This window comes from Ranitomeya variabilis, chromosome 4 (genome assembly GCF_051348905.1).
Source record: "Ranitomeya variabilis isolate aRanVar5 chromosome 4, aRanVar5.hap1, whole genome shotgun sequence".
Classification (NCBI taxonomy): domain Eukaryota; kingdom Metazoa; phylum Chordata; class Amphibia; order Anura; family Dendrobatidae; genus Ranitomeya; species Ranitomeya variabilis.
Genome location: NC_135235.1, coordinates 26,543,736 through 26,569,006, shown reverse-complemented (window position 1 = coordinate 26,569,006; position 25,271 = coordinate 26,543,736). Strand labels below are relative to the sequence as shown.

General features: G+C 43.5%; 1 protein-coding gene across 1 annotated transcript; it reads right to left on the bottom strand.

Annotated features, from left to right (window-relative positions):
* Window positions 1–39: 39 nt before the first annotated feature.
* TAPBPL (TAP binding protein like) lies at window positions 40–16,865 on the bottom strand. Its single transcript, XM_077258234.1, has 6 exons — window positions 16,568–16,865; window positions 6,468–6,695; window positions 5,827–6,039; window positions 4,269–4,577; window positions 3,635–3,934; window positions 40–1,798 (listed from the first exon to the last, which is right to left on the bottom strand). Exons 1-6 carry the CDS (start codon window positions 16,614–16,616, stop codon window positions 1,683–1,685), a joined length of 1,215 nt encoding a protein of 404 aa, XP_077114349.1. The 5' UTR covers window positions 16,617–16,865; the 3' UTR covers window positions 40–1,682.
* Window positions 16,866–25,271: the final 8,406 nt, after the last annotated feature.

Here is a 25,271-nt window from a genome sequence, read left to right as displayed (position 1 = left end):
CATTTACTTTGATTATTAATATCTTGCCGCAAAGAAAAATTCAAAAGAAAATATCTACATTTTATTAGAAATCGACGCTCCACCTTTTATTAACGTTGTCCAGACATTTCCTGTTGCAAGTTGCAGTTAACAGATTTCGTTATTTTCAAGTGCACATTTATTGTACAAGAATGACCTGCACCCCCTCATGATCTTCAATATGGGGTGCAGTTTGGGTTTAAAGAAGAGAGAGTAGATTAATAAATAGAGCTCAAACAAACCAAAAAAATTATCTACACGACAAAAATAATTTTTATCAACTTACAGATGTTATAAATGTGGGCGTCCTCTGAGACCTGCACCTAATCGCCAGAACAGAGATGAACAAGCATCATAGCATCATGTGATTATGGACGTAGTTGTAGCATTGTGTGAGGCTGAACTGTAAATAAAAATGGGTCTGTCTATGATGGTACTAAATTCCCTAAGAACACTGAGGTGTATGCTGTTTAATGCTATCTAGCCACAGTGACTTGTACTACTTTCTGTCGTATTCTCCCCCTTTGAAAAGATAGTTTCACAACAGGAAATGATCCAAAAACAAATAATCACAGCAAAAACTTTTGAGAAATATTAGAGTTAATGATCTGTCTATCACGGCACTTAATTCCCTAAGAACACATGGATGTATGCCATCTATCACCAGTGACTTGTGTAAAGCTAATGACACCTCTGCATGGTTCCCTTTCCCCCTCCATCAGCTGCCAATATGGAATGCATGAAGGTCGACAGTGTTAGGGAGGCTGAACAGCAGCTGGAACTCTGTCATGTGAAAAAAGGATTGCGGTATTGCTGCAGTTGTGGAATATCCTGGCTTTCTTTGTCATGCGAAAAAGCTGCTAAGCTGCTTATTGATGTTTTCTCAGTGGCAAGAGATTGTTTTTGGTACTAACAATTGAAAACGCCAACATTCACAGAAACATGGATATGGTATTACTTGACTACGGAGCCAATGTAAGGCAATGGTTTAGAGTAATATTAGACATAATGGTCTGTGTACTGCCTAATTCCCTAAGAGCCCAGGGGTGTATGCCGGTGATTTTTACAGTATAATCTTTTTAAGGTGGCTATACAATTTTCTTGTTAAACTGGGTCATTAAAAAGTTAAAATAAATATACATGATCTTTCAGAAGCTGACAACCTGCTTATTGATGATTTCCCAGTAGGATTTTTTTTTTGTAAGAAAACAAATGAAAACACCAAAAATTAAGAAGATGTGGCTATAGCATTATCTGACATCAAATCCACTGTAAGGAAAAGGTTTAGAATGATCTTAATCAGAACAGTCCGTCTATCATGGTACTTAATTCCCTAAGAACACAGGGGTGTATGCAATCTAATTCCAGTGATTTGTCAATTGTAATCTTTTCAGATGGTTATACTCTTTTCCTGTGATACACTAGGTCTTAAAGTGGTTGAATTGAATAGACAAGATTATGATTTTTAAGAGGATGCTAACCTGCTTTTTGATGGTTCCAAGTAGCAACAGATTTTCTTTCTACACAAACAATTGAAAACCCCACAACATAGATAAATTACAAAGATGAACCAATGTGAGACAGATTCACTTTGATTTTCTTACTGTTACCAATATATACAAACAAAACTTGACCCTATGACAGTTCTTATTGGCTTGTGATCGTTATACAGCTTTTTTCTTCTCTCGTTCGTATTTTTTCCATAGTAATAGAAGAATACTGGGGATCATAATGGCCAAGATCACAATGGAGAGAAACACTGTAAAGGGCAGATCAGTTTCTGGGAAGAAAGAAAAGACAATGGAAGGATTAGTTTCTGAACCTTTGTTCTCTCGTCTGCATCAAATAAATAAATTCTATGTTGATCTTTTGTCTATCATCCGGTCTTTTTGTTACAAAGATTCCCTGAACAATGAAAGTTGGACCCCCAGTGATCAGTTGTTATCAGAGGATCTCAGAAGAAAGTATTCATTTTTCCTACAGCACCTCCACAGGAGAAACGAAGTATTACACAGTTCTCACTGCCATCAATAAGCTATTGTAATTAACAAATGTGTTGGGTCCTCCAGGGAGAGAAATGCTCTTTGTAGCTGTTTTTCGCTTTATCTAATAGATGAAAGTCTAGAATGGGAAAACCCTCGCCCTGAACAATCCAACATTACCAATAGGACATTACAAAATTCAAGCTGAAATGAATAATTTACAGACATGCAAAATACTTAGTATGAGATTATGAAACTTTCTAGATTATTGGACGCCTTGGATAAAGAATCAGAGCAAAATGATGGACTGCCAGGCACGTCTTGTGCTGCTTACCTTAAGGGAGGATCGGATACAACTTATAAGATCCTTTTTTATCCTCATTATTACAGTGAAATTCCTTTAATATGGCATCAGAAATTCTGATAGTCCCTACACGCATTTGCACTAAAATTTTCTTTATTTAATTTTCCTCCAGATATTGCAAAGTCATGCATTCTTTTATCATACTTCACAACTTTATTTTGCTTCCTTCCCCCCCAAATACCATGCTGCAGTAATATTTCAAAGTCCAGTTCATGTTCCTTTAGAAGCTGCTTTTAACTGCTGCGCAGCAAAGGTCCATACAATATATTCAGCCTGTGTACAGGAAGTCCGCTGGACTAAGTAGAGAGGTGGGGAGCAGAGAGGCTCAGATAGGGATAGTCCTGTACACAAACTGTTACAATATAATGTATGAATTTTTGCTGAGAAGCAGTTGAAAGCATCTTCTAAAGGAACATGAACTGGATATTAAAACAGGAGGAAGCAAAATAAGTTATTAAATTTACAAAAATTCATAACTTTTCAATATCTGGAGGATAAAAAAAGGTTAGTTACCATTTAATTTTTATTTGGGGGTTTCTAAACAGGTTGGCACAAACTTTGAGAACAGGAAGATGCCTTCACCCATATTCTTACTGTCCAGGAAACCTATTTAACACCTAATATTTCTGGAAGCTTAGGATGGTAATGGAGGTTTTCATGGATAGCACTCGTACCTATAATAGTGTCAGTCACATGTCCATGATTTTCCGTGGACGAAGTAGTCCATGCAAAATCACGGAGACATGTCTGTTTTTGATCTGAGTGTCGGATCAAAATTGGCAATGCAAGTGTATGGGACCATGAGAAAAAAATCAGACAGCACATGGATGCCATCCTAGTGAGGTCTGATTTTGATGGACTGTTAAAATCAAATGTTAAAGGAATAGATAAACTTTTTTGTATTCAAGTACTGATGAAACTCTGACCGAAATCACTGATGAAGCTCAGTCGGTTTTTGTAATTCGTAAAAAATGGACATGTGAATGAGCCCTAATAAAGAGCAAAAAGTCCTGTTCCCCTATACACCTACATGATGTTTATCAGCAGCCACCACTAGGGGGAGCTCACTGTATAGCTGCATACTGTACTCGAATGAATCCATGTGCTGTGAGCTCCTCCTAGTGGTGGCAGAAAGACTTAGAATTTTAGTGTAGATGGTTAAGAAGGGGATTTTCAGATGGTAGGACCACCTTTCAAGTACTGAACCAAGATAATAATGTTATGGCAGTATACCTTGATTATTGCCCCAGCTTTACAGAGTTTCACTTACCTTCAGGAAGAACATTAACCTCGATCATTATTGGATCAGTGATGGAGACATGAGTCACGGTACATGTGTACGTATCAGGGGAGGCACCCGGCTGAGGAATTGGAACTTCAAGGAAGCTGCTGACACTGTAGGTCCCATCATTATTTCTCCGATGACTGGAGGTAATTGGGGAGACGTGGGTTAATGGGGAGCCATTCAGCAGCCAAGACACCTCCACGTCCAGTGGGTAGTATCGGTCAGTGTGGCAAGTCACGGTGGTCTTTGGTTTTCCACTCACAGAAGCTGTAACCTGAGGAGGCTCTACGGAGAAAGACATCCTTGAGAATACAAGAAATGGCGCTATGTTAGGCGCCACTTATTCTTTATTATTGGGCTCATCCTGTTCATAGACTACAGGTACGGTATGTAGGTTCAGCATTGCACATGTTGAACAGCAGAGAACTGATGACCAAACGATGGGTTATTCCAAAAGATGGGAACAAGGGTGGGTAGGGGGTGCTATGAGCCAGTGTATGAAATGAGACCCCAAGGGTGCAAGATGCTCTAAACAAGCATGGCTGCTAGATGATCACATAGACCTTCTCTTTCCAAAAATGCCCCCAAAGGTCTCACCGGTTAAAGTGTGCCGAATTACCTCTGATATGCATTTGGAGAATCTGCTGGACTCTGTGCTTTCCTGCAGTCACGGCACAAATATAGGTGCCCTCATCATGGACATTGAGTTGTCTTATGGTCAGTAACGAGGCAGCCTTCTTCTGCACTAGTGGCCCCTGTTGTATGGTGATCCGGGAGTCCTCAAGGTTTAGTCTGTGCCCGCTGCCATCCTTCTGTAGATGCCATTCCATGCTTGCTTCCATCTCACCCCAAACCTCACAATTTAATGTCACTTCTTCAGAGAGGGAACCTCTTTGTGATGGTGGGGAGGATGAGACAAGAAGGTCCGCTAACGAACAAAGCAACAAGGTGAGAGAGATGTGAAGAATGAAGACTCAAGATTGAAGGACACAGGTCTATCAGACTGTAGGACCATGGAGACTTGGGTATTTGAGTACGCCGCCATTCTTTCCCACTACGTTGGCTACTTTCACTTGATATGTATGATACGTCCACCAAGGAAAGATTTATGAGTGTGAAGGTACCACAATATTTGGGTCAACCGGGCAGATGCAATCATGTGCTCAAAAACCTTAATGAATGTTGTGTCTGACCAATAGGTTTTGGGGAGGAAACTGTTAAACATGGACCTTACTCTTAACTCACCATCAGCAAGTAATCCCTAAAAATATGACTAGACATAGTACAAAAATACTCAGCCAAATTGAGTCTAAAAGTGATCCAAAAATGTTTTCTCAAAAATGGCTCATTCAACTTGGTATTACTTGATTAAAACTATTGGGATAAGTGACGTTTTATGGTCCATTATGCTCTATTGTTTTAAAGCCTTAGTGATGATAGTATTGTTAACATTACTGTCAGGTACACAGTTTTTTTTTTTTTGTTATTTTTTCTTCTAAAAATGGTGTCCAAAAATCAACTGTAAAGGAGCTGCAGTTACTGTAAGGGAGCTGCAAATTGTCATATAAATTGTACCTATTCAGGGGTGTAGGGAGCAGAGAGGAGGCAGCGTTTCACACATATTGGTTTTGTGATCCGAGTATGGATCGCTATGCACAGACCAACCACCGGTTTCCTGACCCCCAACTCCACAGCTTCATATATGCTTATAAGGCTGTTGAGTTTGGGCCATATACCTGGACCCTAGTGCCTTAGAAATCTGTAAGGCCCTGGGACTTCAGCCGCAAAAGAAAAAAAGCTGTATTATAAATTGTACATGGTATGTGGGGGTCTTGTAAAAAGAAAATTGCAATGGGGCCAAGAACTTCTGAGGACCCTCCACTATGGACCAAGTAAAGGGTTTCAACCCCTTTCTTTAACTTGACTTATGGCCTCCGTGTGCTAAAAAAAAATAGATATAAAAGCTTCCTCTCTTTTGGAGTGGTTGGCATGTAACCAACGTGTACAATCAGCAAATGCAGTGATTGTCTGCAGCAGTCAAGTGACTTCCAAGCCAAAAGAGGAGAGGACACAGCCCGCAGGACGGAGGAGCGTCGAGGATTGGGCCTAATACTGGCGTTCTATGCCTAGTGCTACAGGGTATACGTAAGGTCATTGAGGGGGATATCACGTCTCACCTGTCATTGGCACCACAATCTTGTCGTTGGCCAGCTCGACTGTGCTCTCAATGGGTATCGTTGCTTCTGCAATGACGGCAATGCTGAGCTCCGATAGTCGGATGTGAGCGGCAAAAAACTGAGAATAGAGCGGCGAGATCTCGCATTCAACTTCTCCTCCCTCGCATTCTACGTGCAGCAAGCGCTGTGCAAATGAGAGCGCGGCGAGATCGACTGCAGGGAGGGAAGAGGGGACACGTTAGAGTCACGTTAGAGGACTTCTCCCTGGATGTCCCTGACCCAACCCAGAATGCCAACATTTGGGTGAGGTTTACAAAATCCTTCCTGCTTTTGACCCAAGGAATGCAGGAACCACTTCATTATATACCAGGTAGAGTGCCGGGCATACCATTGTGACCGTGCTTAGTTCTGCAGCTCAGAAACAGCTCAGTCCCATTCTAGAACTGCAATCCCAGTCCCGGCCACGAGGAAATGTATGGCGCTGTTGCTCGTCACAGTCATTCTAAAGCAACGGAGCCCCACCAATATATTTGGACCTATCCCAAGGACAGGCCATCAATATTACAGTTACAAAAAACCACTTGGGGGCACCAACTGCATAAGGAGGAACTGGTAAATAATCGCAGTCATGTATAAGTCACCTGTGGCCAGGAAGATGGTCATCTCCGGGCTCTCCGGAGGCTGATAATCTGGTGGTGCATCCGCCGGCTCCTCTCCCATCACCGTCACATTCTGTAGGACCAGTGTTACCTTTTGCCTTGTAAACCCGAGTCCCCCCATACCAGAATCCAGCAGTGCATAGTCACAGGGGAGCACGATATCTGCAGTGTACTGCGTCTGGGGCACAGCTGCACCCCACACTAAAAAACCTATAAAAAAAAAGACATCATAATGAGGAGTGCTGCAAATATTAGCTTGTACTAACCATGTGTCAGGGGTAGAAATACACCTGTAGGTTGCTACAGGGGCTTGGGAATGCAGAGGGGCTCGGGACACCACACAACAACAAAAAATTTCCCGAATACTGAGAGAGCTGTGCTGCTGCACAATTCTCTTTCTCCCTGCCCAACACTGATCTATCAGTACAGGGCAGGAGGAGAAGCTGAACTGGACCTACAGTGATCTCCCTCATGATGCAGATCCTGGAAAAGTCCAGAACAAGACAGCAGGGCTGGGAATGACAAGGACAATGCATGTATATGCAGCAATACTGTGAGTGTGTGTAAGGGGTGTACCAGAACTGACTTGTACCCCTCCCCTTTGAACAAGTTAATGCAGTGTATAAATGTGAATTGCTATGTAGTTTTATTCTGTATATATTGTGTTCCTAAATGTATATGCTTTCTATTGTACAGGTAGGGAAAGTGCAGTACGTAAGTTAGTCCACTAGATGGGGACACCTTAGCATACATACGATAGTAAATAGTTAATGTAGGAGGGGCCAGCTGTTGGTAAGATAGGAGTATTTCCTTATTGGAGTTTAGTGGGACCAGGGAGTCCAGGCAGTCCAGCAGGGCCTTAGAGCCGGGGCAACACAGTGGGCCCCGTAACGTTTGAAGCTAGGAGCCCAGCGATCCAGGGCTTGGGAACTGAAAGAAAAAGGAATAGTGGAATGCAGAGCAGCACCAAGATGTGGCAGCTTACTACATGGGCAGATGCCCTTATGTCTGGTGCGAAACGGACAGGGGAACTCCCAAAGGTAGTGAAGCTGGACAGAGGAAATGCTGCGGTACTAGACGAAATGGTATGACCTCGGAGCATTCTAGAAGAAGTAGGGAAAAGCACAGGAATAGAGAAAGATGTGCACTGTGATGTTCCCTGTGAAATTGCTGAAACTGAACTGGACGTGCTGCGAAAGAATTCAAGTAAAGTTGTCTGTTACAAGTTGAAACTGGACTCTGTCTCTCTTTGTGTGGAACCAGAAGGAGTGAACCCACAGCAGACCAGAAGGGACCCTGATGGTATAGAAAGCGTTATAGAAGGTACGCTGCAAAGGGGACATTGTATGTATGTGTCGGGTGGCCAGGGTGCACTCCAGCAGCTATCATTGCGGGCCACGACTACGGCCCTGGCTCCCCTCACGTGTGTATGCATCAGTGCTGTGAGTGTGTAGCAGTGCTGTGTGTAATGTGACAAAGTCACTGGTAAAGTTCTAGAGGGGAGATATGTTTCGATGCGCCTAATGGCTTCAGTGATGGAAAACCCAGAAATTTTCATCCAGTACAGTAAGTGCTGCGAGGAGTTAACAGCCAATCTGTTTAAAGGGCTAGGTTTTCTGTGGACAACCATACAGTGGATAGGAGGTTGTCTGTTATGATCTGGTGGCCTAGGAGCAGCATGGGACGTACTCTGGAGAAGGTGGTACCTGTACTGACCGCAGACCCTGAACTTAACAACGCAACTAGAAGTAGCCGTGGAATGTACCTAACACTCCCTGGACATCTCGACACAGCCGGAGGACTAAATACCCCTATAGATAGAAAAGGGAATAATATCTTGCCTCAGAGAAAATCCCCAAAGGATAGACAGCACCCCCACAAATATTGACTGTGAGAGGAGAGGGAAATAACATACGTAGACTGAAATCAGAATTTAGCAAAGGAGGCCATACTAGCTAAATAGAAAGGATAGGACAGAGTACTATGCGGTCAGTATTAAAACACTAGAAAATATCCACCACAGAAAATACAAAATCTCCACATCCAACTAAAGGCATGGAGGGTATATCTGCATCTCCAGAGATACCAGCTTGGCTGAACAAATCCTTATACAGACCAAGCTGGACAAAATAAAACATGGAAAATAACTTGAACGATCAGGCCCACAGCATTTGGACTGCAAAAAACAAAGCCAGAACTTATCTTTGTTGAAATGAACAGCAAGCAAGAGAGACCAGGCAGGGAAGTGAATCCTCCAGGAAACAATGGACAACTGGCACTAACTAAAGGGCCAAGCAAGACTAAATAGCCCAGTCAGAATTGCAATAAGTGGACACACCTGATGAATGCTGCGATCCAAAGACAGCAGCGCTACCACTTATAACCACCGGAGGGAGCCTAAGAGCAGAATTCACAACAGTTGTCTACCTTATCTCCACCCCAAGGTGTGGTCTGGGGCTTAAATAGCTGGCCTCCAGAGGCAGTTATTATTCAGTAAGGCTGGAGAAAGGAACTCCAGTGGTTTTTGTCTTGAGGAGGAAAGACTGAACCTGTGCTATCGCTGTGTTGCTCCAGGGCAGGTAGCTCCCCTCAAATGTATGTACTGTGTTACAGCATTTTGTTATTCTGTTTTCCTGTTTTGCCTAAATGGCTGGGTTTATTTTTCCTTCATGTTAGTTTATGCCGTTTATCTCATTAACCAACAGAACATTTAAAGAGACAGTGTTCCTGCTTTCTACCTCCATGTACAGCTGAGTGAGCTGAACTCCCACAGGTGGTGTTTCGAATGCACGCAACGTTTGAGAACACGAGTAGCAGCCGTGGACAAACAGCATGTCCTGGGTAAAAGCAGCCACAAGCCAAGAGACAAAGTCAGGTAGTATGGAGGACCTGATTAAGCATCTGGCGAACACACAGCAAAAGCAACAGCTGGCACATCAGGAGATGAATAAGCTGCTTATCCAACAGATGCAACAGCAGCAGCAACTCCAACAACAGCAACTGGACCAACAGGACCAGTTCCAACAACAGCAGCAGCAGATTGAGTAGCATGCAGAGTTGGTTTGTGAGAGGCCGGAAGCTCGTTCCCCAAGTACAGGTGACAACACATACGTCCGGAAGGTGGTAAGACGAGCGATGCAGAAAATGACACCAGGCGATGATGTTGAGGGGTTTTTGACTGTGTTCGAACGGGTAGCAGAGTGGGAGAAGCTGCCCCCAGGGCAGTGAGCGGTGGTGTAGGTTCCCTATCTGACTGGCGAACCCCAGAAGGCTTACAAGACTTGGCCTTACAAGATGTACTGCATCCTAGGCAGGTGCTGCTCATACTATGTTTATCCCACTTGCAGTGAATGAGGAATTGCCTTATCGGGTCACAAAACAGCGAGGGAAAGTATTAGAGCAGCTGTTAGTCCCAGGACCCTATAGACGTAGGGTACTAGACCTGGCGCATTCTCATGTCTTGGGTGTGCATCTGGGCATAGATAAAACCCAAGAGCGGGTCCTTCAAAGGTTCTACTGGCCTGGGTGTCACTGGGAGATTGTTACTTATTGTTGGTCCTGTCCTACATGTCAGTTAACTCTTCCTGTTTCCCTCTTCCGCAGTCCCCTAGTTCCATTACTCATTATAGAAGTCCCATTTGACCGTATTGTCATAGACCTTGTAGAATCCTTAGTTGAGTCCGCCAGATGTCACCAATACATCTTGGTGATCATGGACTATGCAACAAGGTGCCCGGAGCCGGTATCACTGAGGAACTCCTCAGCCAGGAGTATAGCCCGAGAACTAGTCCATATTTTCTCCGGGACAGGCTTGCCCAGGGAGATTCTGATAAACCAAGGAACACCTTGCTTGTCCAAGGTAATGAGAGCGTTATATCAGGCCCTCCAGATTACCCAACTCAAGACATCTTTGTACCATCCACAGATGGGCGGACTCGTGGAAAGGTTCAACAGGACCTTGAAGTCTATGCTAAAGAAGGTCATGGAGAAGGATGGCCGGTACTGGGATTGCCTGTTACCATGCCCACTCTTCTCTTTTAGAGAAGTCCCACAGGCCTCTACGGGGTTCTCGCCATTTGAGCTGCTATACGGACGACACCCTCTGAGACTTCTGGACATTGCAGAGACCTGGGAAGTGGAGGCAACACCCCACCAAAGCGTTATCGAACATGTGGCCCAGATACAGGACAGGATCGCAAGGGTGATGCTGCTTGTGAGGGAGAGCATCCTTCATGCACAAGAGGCCCAGGCAAGGGATTACAATCGGTCGGCGAGACCGAGACAGGTTAGCCCTAGCGACTGGGTGTTGGTGTTGATCCCCAGTGTGGAAACTAAGTTCCTGGCCAAGTGGCAAGGGTCATACGAAGTGGTTGAAAAACTGATGTCAACTACAAGGTCCACCAGTCAGGGAGAAGAAAATCATACCAAGTGTACAACATCAACCTTCTTAAACCGTGGCAAGACAGGGAACCAGTGAAAGCTACATGCCTGGGGGCCTATCCTGAAGCCAGTGTTGAGGATGTCGCAGTGGCAGAGACACTATCGCCACCCCAGAAACAGTGCCATTAGTTGCTTCAGCGGAACCAGGACCTGTTTACGGAGTTACCAGGATGTACACAGGTTGTGGAACACGAAATCCTGACTGAACTGCATGTCATGCCACGAGAAGATCTCCAAGGAGGCGAGGAGAATGTTGAGCCTGGGAATCATCGAGGAGTCAAAGAGTGTCTGGTGCAGTCCTATTGTCCTCGTGCCGAAGCCGGATGGACAGTGGCGCTTCTGTAACGACTATAAGAAGCTAAATGAGATATCCAACTTCAACGCATATCCGATGTCCTGGGTCAAATTAGCTCATTGAGAGGCTAGGGCCAGCCAAATATATTACCACCCTGAACCTAATGAAAGGGTACTGGCAAATTCCCCAGTTCCCGAGTGCCAAGGAGAAGACGGCCTTCTCTACACCTGATGGATGTTTCAGTATACCCGGATGCTGTTCAGACTACAAGGAGCACCAGCTACTCTCCAGAGTGCCGTGAACCTGATCCTAGCCTCTCACAAAAAGTACACTGCCGCTTATCTGGACGACATTGTGATCTTCAGCCCGGATTAGGGAAGTCACCTTCAGAAGGTCCAGGCGGTACTGGAAGCACTGAGGAAGCAGGGTTTACCATGAATCCAAAGAAGTGCGCCCTGGGGAATGAAGAGGCAAATTACCGTATATATTCGAATATAAGTCGAGTTTTTCAGCACGTTTTTTATGCTGAAAAAAAAAACCTCCTCTGCTTATACTCGAGTGAGGGTCCCACAAGATGGAGGGGGAGTGGCAGCAGTGGAGCAGCAGATCACAGGAGAGAGCCAGCTGCTGCAGCTAAAGCCTGTGCCCACTACCAAAGAGAAATTAATATTCACCGCGTTGGCAGTGAATATTAATTTCTCTTTAATAGCGGGCACAGTAGTCGCAGCCGCCGGATTCCTGCAGCTGCTGGGCGATCACATGTGCCCGCTACTTAAGGGAATGAATATTCACTGCCCTCCACTCTGATGGGCATGGAGGGCAGTGAATATTCATTCCCTTTAGAAGCGGGCACACATGATCACCCGGCAGCTGCAGCAAGCCAGCAGCTGAACTTATTGTGCCCACTATTAAAAAAGAGCAATGAATATTCACTGCCCTCCATGCCTATAGTCCCAGGCATGGAGAGCATTGAGCATTCTGGCAGCTGACCTCTGCTTGTAAGCAGCGCATGAAGTCACTACCATGTGCTGCTTACAAGCATAAATCAGCTGCTGGCATTGGAATAAGATGCTGCGAGGGAACGTAGGGAAGGTAAGTAGGATATTTTTTTTTTGTTTTGTTTTTCTGATGGGTGCCATGCATACCAGTATAGGGATGAGAAGGCCCTGATACCAGGATGGGGATGAGGGGGGTCATGAACACCAGGATAGGGATGAGGAGGCCATGCATACCAGGATAGGGATGAGGGGACCATGCATACCCGGCTTATACTCGAGTATATACAGTACTTGAGCTTCATTGTTGGGATGGGCGAAATAAATCCGCAAATAGACAAGGTGGAGGTAATCCAAAAGTTACCACAACCGGTCTCCAAAAAACAGGTCAAGGCATTTGTGGGATACTATCGGTGATTTATTGCGAAATTCGCCATGATAGCCGCCCCCTGACTGATCTTCTAAAGGGCACAAAGACGTTCCTGGCCAAAAGGTCCTCAGAAGCAGAGATGGCACACTAGGCATTGAAGCTCTCCCTGTGCAGAAAGCCGGTCTTGGTCGCACCATATTTCACTAAGGAGTGTGTGCTCCAGATGGAAGCCTCCAACGTCGTGGTGGAAGCTAGGTTGCCTCAGGATATAGATGGGAAGGAACATCCAGTCCTATATCTGAGTAGAAAACTCTCCTCTTATGAAAAGAATTATGCCATGGTAGAAAAAGAGTGCTTGGCCATCAAGTGGGCAATTGACACCCTGAGATACTACCTGTTAGGCCGTAAGTTCATGCTAATGTCAAATCATGCACCCTTGAGATGGATGAGGGAAAGGAAGGGAAGTATGCCCGAGTGACTAGATGGTTTTTAGTGCTCCAGGACTTTTCATGGCGAGCATAGGCCAGGGAAGCTGCATGGGAATGCAGATGCCCTGTCCAGACTCCCCTGTTTAGCGTGTGAAGGTGCCAAAACCCCCAGCTTTGGGCAGAGGGAGTGGATATGTGACAAAGTCACTGTTAAAGTGCTGGTTGGGAGATATGTTTCGCTGCGCCTAATGGCTTCATGATCTGAAACCCAGAAATTTTCCTCCAGCACAGTCAGCCGGAGGGGTTAACAGCCAAACTGTTTAAAGGACTGAGTTTTTATGGACAACCATAAAAAGGGTGGGAGGTTGTCCACCTTATCTCCACCCCATGGTGTGGTCTTGGGCTTAAATAGCTTTCCTCCAGAGGCAGTCATTATTCAGTAGGGCTGGAGAGAGGAACTCCAGCGGTTTGTGTCCTGAGGAGGAAAGACTAAACCTGTGTTGCTTCAGAGCGGGCAGCTCCTCGCAAATGTATGGACTGTGTTACAGCATTTTCTTTTTTTTGTATCCTTGTTTTGCCCAAAGGGCTGTGTTTATTTTTCCTTCGTGTTGGTTTATGCCGTCTATCTAATAAACTAACAGAAGATTTAAAGAGACAGTGTTCCTGTTTTCTACCTCCACGTACTGCTGAGTGAGCTGAACTACCACAGTATGTACAGCAGTGCTGTGAGTGTGTGTGCAGCAGAACTATGTATGTACTGCTGTACAGTATGTGAGCAGGGACTATGGCATCTACGTGGTTAAGAGGAAAGGCACTCTGGTTTACCTCCATTGGGCACAAGACATGATTGCGAGAACCCAATGAGTTGTACCATGAGTACCCCAGATTGCTATAGCAGTGTGTGCATCTACTGTACAAGCAGATGTGTTACGTGTAAGTGCGCGTTGCAGAGTTGTTGTTTGCGTGCATAATGTGGATGCTGCAGAGTTGTGTGTGTCCGATAGTGAAGTGTGAGTATAATGTAAATGTAGCAGAGCTGTGTGTGTCCGATAGTGAAGTGTGAGTATAATGTAAATGTAGCAGAGCTGTGTGTTCCTATAGTGAAGTGTGAGTATAATGTAAATGTAGCAGAGCTGTGTGTGTCCTATAGTGAAGTGCGAGTATAATGTAAATGTAGCAGAGCTGTGTGTGTCCTATAGTGAAGTGCGAGTATAATGTAAATGTAGCAGAGCTGTGTGTTCCTATAGTGAAGTGCGAGTATAATGTAAATGTAGCAGGCTGTGTGTGTCCTATAGTGAAGTGTGAGTATAATGTAAATGTAGCAGAGCTGAGTGTGTCCTATAGTGAAGTGTGAGTATAATGTAAATGTAGCAGAGCTGTGTGTGTCCTATAGTGAAGTGCGAGTATAATGTAAATGTAGCAGAGCTGTGTGTGTCCTATAGTGAAGTGCGAGTATATAATGTAAATGTAGCAGAGCTGTGTGTGTCCTATAGTGAAGTGCGAGTATAATGTAAATGTAGCAGAGCTGTGTGTGTCCTATAGTGAAGTGCGAGTATAATGTAAATGTAGCAGAGCTGTGTGTGTCCTATAGTGAAGTGCAAGTATAATGTAAATGTAGCAGAGCTGTGTGTGTCCTATAGTGAAGTGCGAGTATAATGTAAATGTAGCAGAGCTGTGTGTGTCCGATAGTGAAGTGTGAGTATAATGTAAATGTAGCAGAGCTGTGTGTGTCCTATAGTGAAGTGCGAGTATAATGTAAATGTAGCAGAGCTGTGTGTGTCCTATAGTGAAGTGCGAGTATAATGTAAATGTAGCAGAGCTGTGTGTGTCCGATAGTGAAGTGTGAGTATAATGTAAATGTAGCAGGCTGTGTGTGTCCTATAGTGAAGTGTGAGTATAATGTAAATGTAGCAGAGCTGTGTGTGTCCGATAGTGAAGTGTGAGTATAATGTAAATGTAGCAGAGCTGTGTGTTCCTATAGTGAAGTGTGAGTATAATGTAAATGTAGCAGAGCTGTGTGTGTCCTATAGTGAAGTGCGAGTATAATGTAAATGTAGCAGAGCTGTGTGTTCCTATAGTGAAGTGCGAGTATAATGTAAATGTAGCAGGCTGTGTGTGTCCTATAGTGAAGTGTGAGTATAATGTAAATGTAGCAGAGCTGAGTGTGTCCTATAGTGAAGTGTGAGTATAATGTAAATGTAGCAGAGCTGTGTGTGTCCTATAGTGAAGTGCGAGTATAATGTAAATGTAGCAGAGCTGTGTGTGTCCTATAGTGAAGTGCGAGTATAATGTAAATGTAGCAGAGCTGTGTGTGTCCTATAGTGAAGTGCGAGTATAATGTAAATGTAGCAGAGCTGTGTGTGTCCTATAGTGAAGTGCGAGTATAATGTAAATGTAGCAGAGCTGTGTGTGTCCTATAGTGAAGTGCGAGTATAATGTAAATGTAGCAGAGCTGTGTGTGTCCTATAGTGAAGTGCGAGTATAATGTAAATGTAGCAGAGCTGTGTGTGTCCTATAGTGAAGTGCGAGTATAATGTAAATGTAGCAGAGCTGTGTGTGTCCTATAGTGAAGTGCGAGTATAATGTAAATGTAGCAGAGCTGTGTGTGTCCTATAGTGAAGTGCGAGTATAATGTAAATGTAGCAGAGCTGTGTGTGTCCTATAGTGAAGTGCGAGTATAATGTAAATGTAGCAGAGCTGTGTGTGTCCGATAGTGAAGTGCGAGTATAATGTAAATGTAGCAGAGCTGTGTGTGTCCGATAGTGAAGTGCGAGTATAATGTAAATGTAGCAGAGCTGTGTGTGTCCGATAGTGAAGTGTGAGTATAATGTAAATGTAGCAGAGCTGTATGTGCATCTACTGTGCGTGCAGCAATGTGGTGTGTTTGTGCAGCAGGCAGTGTGCCTAATAGTGCTGTGCGTGTATGTAGTGTTCATGCAGTAGACATAGTGCTGAGCGTGTAGCAGAGCTGTGTGAGTTTCTGCTGTGCGTGCAGCAGTGTTGTGTTTGTTCTATATGGTTACAGGTTGTGGATGCAGCAGAGTTGTGTGTGTATAATGCACGTGTTGCACAGAAACACTAACAGAAGCAGACTGTAAACTTTTTTTATATCTGGAGTGTGTCTCACAATAAGGAGCATCCTATTACACCACCACCCGCCCCGCACTGCACTCGTCAGTGTCCGCACCGGATGGCACGTGGGGGGGGGCGTTCTAAAGTTTCTTATGGGACTCTGACTTTTCCAGTTATACTCTAGTCACACCCAAATCTGTAATCACACCTCTGATAGCAGCCGGCAGTATTTATAGGTCACTTATCTTCCTGCAATGGAAAGTACCTCTAACGTCAGACTTCTCACTTTGAAAATGGCTGATAACAGGGAGCAATAGACTGAAGTCCACCGCTCGTGAAAATGAAGATAACAAAGAGTATAGAATTAAAGTTCCTTTACGGAATCGACCATGTGTAGTATTGCATGAAACTTTGACGCCATCTTTTTTTACGATGACACACCCACCCCTTTAACCGTCCGTTTCCCCCCCAATATTTCTTACTGTTTAGAGTCAGGAACAATTCCAGATGCAAATGTCCACTGGTCTTCATGTCGGTGATTGTCCCCGCAGAGAAGGCACACGGTAATATAATATACCGCTATATACGATCACTCACAGCAGCGCACACAATACATCAGCGGGTCACACACCACATACATGTACACACACACAGAGAGCGCTGCGCGGAGCCACAACGACCGACACACATAATACCGCCACACCGCGCACAGCACCCAGCGATGTCAAACGGCAAATTCACCGCGCTGGATTTCACTTTCAGTTTAGCTGAAGTCACATGATGATACAAAGCAAAAGGGATCACAGCGAGATCTGCAGGATGTAATGTTCTGCTTCCCTTAAAGGGGCCAGATACTATTGTAAGAGGATGGCTGAACAAATCGTCCACTTACATTAGTTACACCTCCTATATATAACAAGCAGTATTACGGTAAGTTCACACAGGGCATTTTTGCTGCTTTTTTATGCTAATTTTCAGCTGCTTTTTACAGTACCAGCAAAGCCTATGAGATTTCAGAAATTTCATGCACACACATTAGTTTTTCGTGTATGATCAGTATTTTGTGTTTTGCTACATTTTTGGGACAGAGAGCATGTCACTGCTATCAGCATTTTTTCACCCATTGACTTGAATGGGTGCTGAAAAAAACGCAGCAAAAATGCAGCAAAAACGCAGGTATCATTATTTGTTGCATTTTTGCTGCTGAAAATTCAAGGACATTAGCATGGACAGAGAAAAAAAAGCCACCCAAAAAAAAGCACCAAAAAATCACCAAATACGCAACAAAAAAACACACCAAAAACGCACTTAAACCTGCGGTTTTTACGCTGCTTCTTTCCTGCCAAGAAAATCAGATTTTCCTGCAGAAAAAAAAGCAGCAAAAACGCCCTGTGTGAACTTACCCTTAAAGCAGTTATATTCTTATACATAGGAGCAGTATTAGGGTAAGTTCACACAGGGCGTTTCTGCTGCGTTTTTTTATGCTAATTTTCAGCTGCTTTTTACGGTACCAGCAAATCCTATGAGATTTCAGAAATCTCATGCACACACATTGGTTTCTTGTGTGATCAGTATTTTGTGTTTTGCTGTGTTTTTTGGACATAGAGCATGTCACTTCTTTCAGCGTTTTTTCTGCGTTTTTTTCTGCGTTTTTCACCCATTGACTTGAATGGGTGTTGAAAAAAAAAGCAGTAAAAACACAGCAAAAACGCAGGTATCGTTATTTGCTGCGTTTTTTTTTTTTTAAATTCGTTTATTAATTACAGCATGAACCATACATACATTTGCTTATATTCATTATTATCCATTAGATACATAGAATTACCACACATAACTATGTCTGGAATATTGTAAAGGTTACAAGCAATGCATGTCAATCATTAGTTTATATCCTATTCAAACTTAAACTACACTAACTTCTAACAAAACCTCTAAAGCTAACATGCTGCCGCTTAAAGGAGAATTCTAGATAAATTCTACCCTGTGAGTAGATAATGTCCACAATCTTACACCTTTTCCCTGTGTATTTGTTAAATTATTTAACCTAAACAGTATGACAGGAGGAGTTCCATCTTCCCCATATCTTCTCAAATTTAGCTGGATTACCTCTATTCTGGTACAGTGCCCGTTCATACGGAACAATGGAATTCACCAAGTCCACCCATGCTCCAAGAGTTGGACAAGAACCACCCATCCATCTCAGAGCCAACACCTTTCGTGCCAAAAACAGCGTCTCCCTCAGAAAAATTCCCGTATGATGATCCCAAGCCCCTGCTTCCCATACTCCAAATAAGCACACCAGGGGTTCTAGTGGGACAGGGATCGACACCAGTGATGCCAATAATGTCGTTACCTCATTCCAATATTGGAAGACAATAGGACATTTCCATATCATGTGGATAAAATCTGCATTGCTAGAATGGCATCTCAAGCAGTCTGATGAGTGTAGACGACCCATTTTAAAAAGATGAATCGGGGTCAAATAGGATTGATATATAATATATAGTTGGGTCATCTTGTTATTAACTGATGGGGAGACTTTAGTTGGGGATTCCAAGATTTCCTCCCATTCCTCTCCCAGTGTATCTGGCAGAAGCCGTCCCCACTTCCCCTTAATTGAATCTATGGTAGATCCCTCACCCATGGATAACAGATAGGTATATAGAGAGGAGATAAGTCCCTGGGGACCCTGCGAATTAAGGATACCTATTAACGGTAGATCTGAGATAGTTCGACCCCTACCCACACTCCGCATATGTGACTGGAAGGCTGACCTTAGTTGCAAGTAACGGAAAAATTGAGATTTTGGTATGTTGTAGGTATTTTGTAACTGTTCGAAGGAAACAAAAATCCCCTGATTATGTAGATTTCTTACTGTAAGGACACCATACGATATCCAGAATTCAGTGGACGGATGGCCCAGTAATACCGGAAAATAACCATTATTCCACAATGGCATCTCAGCTGCTATATCAGCAGATCCCGTTACCTTTTTAATTTGCCTCCATATTGATCGTGCCAACCGAAGCAAAGGTAGTAAATGAGGAACAGTAGTTCTCTCCATCTCCAAAAATCCCAGTGGACAATCAATTTTAGCTGAGTACAGAATATGGTTTTCAGAGTTAGGAAGAGTTTTCCCGGGCATCCACATATTCAACATTTTAGCCTGACCAGCAAGGTAATATAGGTAGAAGTCTGGTAGGGCCGCCCCACCCCCTTGTTTGGGTCTTTGTAGGGTGGATAACTTAAGTTTAGGCCTAGCCTTTCCCCATATGAAAGATGTAGTAAGGGAATTTAGGGTTGTAAAAAAAGTTTTAGGAATTATAACCGCACTGTGTTGAAAACAGTAGCTCAGCTTTGGGAGCAATATCATTTTTATGAGATTAATACGTCCAGCCACAGATAATGGTAGTTTGTCCCAGGTAGCAAATTTGGATTTAACCACATCTAGTAACGGAAATATATTAAGATGCAAGTCTAGGTGACTACTCTGGGACATATATATTCCTAGATATTTAAACTTGGAGACAATGGGTAGTAGTGAGAGGGTTTCAAGGCAGGACATTGGAGCATGGGAGAGAGGCATCAGGGCAGACTTTTCCCAATTTATATAAAGGCCAGAAAATTTGCTGAACCTATCTATCATCGTTATTACTTTCGGTAATGTGTCCTCCGTTTGATCCATGAACACCACCATATCATCAGCATACAGACAGATGACATCCACCCTATCAGAGATGTGTATCCCCTTAACCCCTTTCTGTCATTAGACGTACTATTCCGTCATGACTAGTACGTCATACGCGATCGGCCGCGCTCACGGGGGGAGCGCGGCCGATCGCGGCCGGGTGTCAGCTGCATATCGCAGCTGACATCCGGCACTATGTGCCAGGAGCGGTCACGGACCGCCCCGGCACATTAACCCCCGGCACACCGCGATCAAACATGATCGCGATGTGCCGGCGGTGCAGGGAAGCATCGTGCAGGGAGAGGGCTCCCTGCGGGCTTCCCTGAGCCCCCCGCAGCAACGCGATGTGATCGCGTTGCTGCGAGGGTCTTACCTCCCTCCCTGCCTGCTCCAGACCCGGATCCAAGATGGCCGCGGATCCGGGTCCTGCAGGGAGGGAGGTGGCTTCACAGAAGCCTGCTCAGAGCAGGCACTGTGAAGCAGCCTGCACTTCTCGCAGATCGGTGATCTGTCAGAGTGCTATGCAAACTGACAGATCACCGATCTGTATTGTACCCCCCTGGGGCAAAGTAAAAAAGTAAAAAAAAAAATTTCCAAATGTGTAAAAAAAAAAAAAAAAAAAAAAAAAAAAATATTCCAAAATAATGAAAAAAAAAAAAAATATTATTCCCATAAATACATTTCTTTATCTAAATAAAATAAAAAAAACAATAAAAGTACACATATTTAGTATCGCCGCGTCCGTAACGACCCGACCTATAAAACTGGCACACTAGTTAACCCCTTCAGTAAACACCGTAAGAAAAAAAAAAAAAAAACGAGGCAAAAAAACAACGCTTTATTATCATACCGCCGAACAAAAAGTGGAATAACACGCGATCAAAAAGACTGATATAAATATCCATGGTACCGCTGAAAACGTCATCTTGTCCCGCAAAAAACGAGCTGCCATACAGCATCATCAGCAAAAAAATAAAAAAGTTATAGTCCTGAGAATAAAGCGATACCAAAATAATTATTTTTTCTATAAAATAGTTTTTATCGTATAAAAGCGCCAAAACATAAAAAAAATGATATAAATGAGATATCGCTGTAATCGTACTGACCCGACGAATAAAACTGCTTTATCAATTTTACCAAACGCGTTACGGTATAAACGCCTCCCCAAAAAGAAATTCATGAATAGCTGGTTTTTGATCACTCTGCCTCACAAAAATCGGAATAAAAAGCGATCAAAAAATGTCACGTGTCCAAAAATGTTACCAATAAAAACGTCAACTCGTCCCGCAAAAAACAAGATCTCACATGACTCTGTGGACTCAAATATGGAAAAATTACAGCTCTCAAAATGTGGTAACGCAAAAAATATTTTTTGCAATGAAAAGCGTCTTTCAGTGTGTGACGGCTGCCAATCATAAAAATCCGCTAAAAAACCCGCTATAAAAGTAAATCAAACCCCCCTTCATCACCCCCTTAGTTAGGGAAAAATAAAAAAATTAAAAAATGTATTTATTTCCATTTTCCCATTAGGGTTAGGGTTAGGGCTAGAGTTAGGACTAGAGTTAGGGCTAGGGTTATTGCTATGGTTAGGGCTAGGGTTGGGGCTAGGGTTGGGGCTAGGGTTGGGGCTACAGTTAGGGTTGGGGCTAAAGATAGGGTTAGGGTTTGGATTACATTTACGGTTGGGAATAGGGTTGGGTGTGTCTGGGTTAGAGGAGTGGTTAGGGTTACTGTTGGGATTAGGGTAAGGGGTGTGTTTGGATTAGGGTTTCAGTTATAATTGGGGGGTTTCCACTGTTTAGGCACATCAGGGGCTTTCCAAACGGGATATGGCATCCGATCTGAATTCCAGCCAATTCTGCGTTGAAAAAGGAAAACAGTGCTCCTTCCCTTCCGAGCTCTCCCGTGTGCCCAAACAGGGGTTTACCCCAACATATGGGGTATCAGCGTACTCAGGACAAATTGGACATCATCTTTTGGGGTCCAATTTCTCCTGCTACCCTTGGGAAAATACAAAACTGGGGGCCAAAAAATAAGTTTTGTGGGAAAAAAAAGATTTTTTATTTTCACGGCTCTGCGTTGTAAACTGTAGTGAAACACTTGGGGGTTCAAAGTTCTCACAACACATCTAGATAAGTTCCTTGGGGGGTCTAATTTCCGATATGGGGTCACTTGTGGGGGGTTTGTACTGTTTGCGTACATCAGGGGCTCTGCAAATGCAACGTGACGCCTGCAGACCAATCCATTTAAGTCTGCATTCCAAATGGCGCTCCTTCCCTTCCGAGCTCTGTCATGCGCCCAAACAGTGGTTCCCCCCCACATATCGGGTATCAGCATACTCAGGACAAATTGGACAACAAATTTTGGGGTCCAATTTATCCTGTTACCCTTGTGAAAATACAAAACTGAGGGCTAAAAAATCATTTTTGTGAAAAAAAAAAAGAATTTATTTTCACGGCTCTGCGTTATAAACTGTAGTGAAACACTTGGGGGTTCAAAGTTCTCACAACACATCTAGATAAGTTCCTTGGGGGGTCTAGTTTCCAATATGGGGTCACTTGTGGGGGTTTTGTACTGTTTGGGTACATCAGGGGCTCTGCAAATGCAACGTGACGCCTGCAGACCAATCCATTTAAGTCTGCATTCCAAATGGCGCTCCTTCCCTTCCGAGCTCTGTCATGCGCCCAAACAGTGGTTCCCCCCCACATATCGGGTATCAGCATACTCAGGACAAATTGGACAACAAATTTTGGGGTCCAATTTATCCTGTTACCCTTGTGAAAATACAAAACTGGGGGCTAAAAAATCATTTTTGTGAAAAAAAAAAAGAATTTATTTTCACGGCTCTGCGTTATAAACTGTAGTGAAACACTTGGGGGTTCAAAGTTCTCACAACACATCTAGATAAGTTCCTTGGGGGGTCTAGTTTCCAATATGGGGTCACTTGTGGGGGTTTTGTACTGTTTGGGTACATCAGGGGCTCTGCAAATGCAACGTGACGCCTGCAGACCAATCCATTTAAGTCTGCATTCCAAATGGCGCTCCTTCCCTTCCGAGCTCTGTCATGCGCCCAAACAGTGGTTCCCCCCCACATATCGGGTATCAGCATACTCAGGACAAATTGGACAACAAATTTTGGGGTCCAATTTATCCTGTTACCCTTGTGAAAATACAAAACTGGGGGCTAAAAAATCATTTTTGTGAAAAAAAAAAAGAATTTATTTTCACGGCTCTGCGTTATAAACTGTAGTGAAACACTTGGGGGCTCAAAGCTCTCAAAACACATCTAGATAAGTTCCTTAGGGGGTCTACTTTCCAAAATGGTGTCACTTGTGGGGTTTTTTAATGTTTAGGCACATCAGGGGCTCTGCAAACGCAACATGGCATCCCATCTTAATTCCAGTCAATTTTGCATTGAAAAGTAAAATAGCGCTCCTTCCCTTCCGAGCTCTCCCATGCGCCCAAACAGTGGTTTACACCCACATATTGGGTATCAGCGTACTCAGGACAAATTGCACAACAAATTTTGGGGTCTATTTTCTCCTGTTACCCTTGGTAAAATAAAACAAATTGGATCTGAAATAAATTTTGTGTGAAAAAAAGTTAAATGTTCATTTTTATTTAAACATTCCAAAAATTCCTGTGAAACACCTGAAGGGTTAATAAACTTCTTGAAAGTGGTTTTGAGTACCTTGAGGGGTGCAGTTTTTAGAATGGTGTCACACTTGGGTATTTTCTATCATATAGACCCCTCAAAATGACTTCAAATGAGATGTGGTCCCTAAAAAAAATGGTGTTGTAAAAATGAGAAATTGCTGGTCAACTTTTAACCCTTATAACTCCGTCACAAAAAAAAATTTTGGTTCCAAAATTGTGCTGATGTAAAGTAGACATGTGGGAAATGTTACTTATTAAGTATTTTGCGTGACATATGTCTGTGATTTAAGGGCATAAAAATTAAAAGTTGGAAAATTGCGAAATTTTCAAAATTTTCGCCAAATATTCGTTTTTTTCACAAATAAACGCAACTTATATCGAAGAAATTTTACCACTATCATGAAGTACAATATGTCACGAGAAAACAATGTCAGAATCGCCAAGATCCGTTGAAGCGTTCCAGAGTTATAACCTCATAAAGGGACAGTGGTCAGAATTGTAAAAATTGGCCCGGTCATTAACGTGCAAACCACCCTTGGGGGTGAAGGGGTTAATGTCTACAGAAGACCTCATTCGTATTGCCAAGGCCTCTATCGCCAAGGCGAATAGAGCTGGGGAGAGAGGGCACCCCTGTCGAGTTCCTCTGTGCAAAGAAAACGGTGCAGACATTGAGCCATTCACCACCATTCGTGCCCTAGGTTTCGCATATAATGTGCCTATCCCTCTCAAAAATGTATTCCCAAACCCATACTTCCGTAAACATGCAATCAAGAAGGGCCATTCGAGGGAGTCAAAAGCCTTGGCTGCATCCAGCGAAGCCAATGCCCACTTATTGTCTGGTTCCAAAGAACTATATTGTATGACCGACTGTACCCGTCTGATATTGATAGAAGTATTTTTCCCAGGCATAAAACCGGTTTGATCCGGGTGTATGAGATCTAATATGATCTTATTCAATCTAGTGGCTAGGATTTTAGTGAAAATTTTATAATCTACGTTCACCAAGGAGATTGGTCTATATGATCCACAATCTAAAGGATCCTTCCCCGCCTTCCTGAGTACTACAACATTAGCATCATAAAACGTTTCGGGTACAGATTCCCCCTCCCATATTCCTTTGAGTACCTTCAGCAGTATAGGTGCCAGTTTGTCACGGTATTTCCTATAGAACTCAATGGGAAACCCATCAGGTCCCGGGGCCTTTCCAGCCGCCATATCTGTTATAGCATGTTCTACCTCCTCCAGGGTAAATTCAGCCTCCATAAGGGCTTGCTGAGATGGGCTCAGTGAGGGGAATGTTATATCTGATAAATAATCTAAGCATTCATCAATACCAGAACCACTGCTAGATTTATATAACGAGGTATAATAGTCATAGAAGCCCTGAAGTATTCCTTCTGTAGAGGATACCAAAGAGCCATCAGACACCCGGATCTGCAATATTGTGTTGGAGGTATTGTGTTGGCGTACCAAGAAGGCCAAAAGTGTACTGGCCTGATTTCCCAGTTCAAAATAGGCTTGACGAGTAAAAAACAATTTGCGCTTTGACTTAACATCTGCATATTGGGTGTATAGTCTCTGGGAAGTAAGCCATTCAATTCTATTACTGCTGGACTGGTTGGCTATGTAAGTGGCCTCTGAGTCTTTTAATCTTTGTTCCATCTCCTCATCCTCTTTCGCCGTTACCCTCTTAATATAGGAGATAGTAGAGGACAGACATCCCCTCAAATATGCCTTCAGGGTGTCCCAAAATAGACCGAGGTTTTGGAGTTCCGAGTGTGTTAGAATGAAACTATTCAACTGATCAATCGTCCTATCGCTAGTGTCTATTAATTTTAACC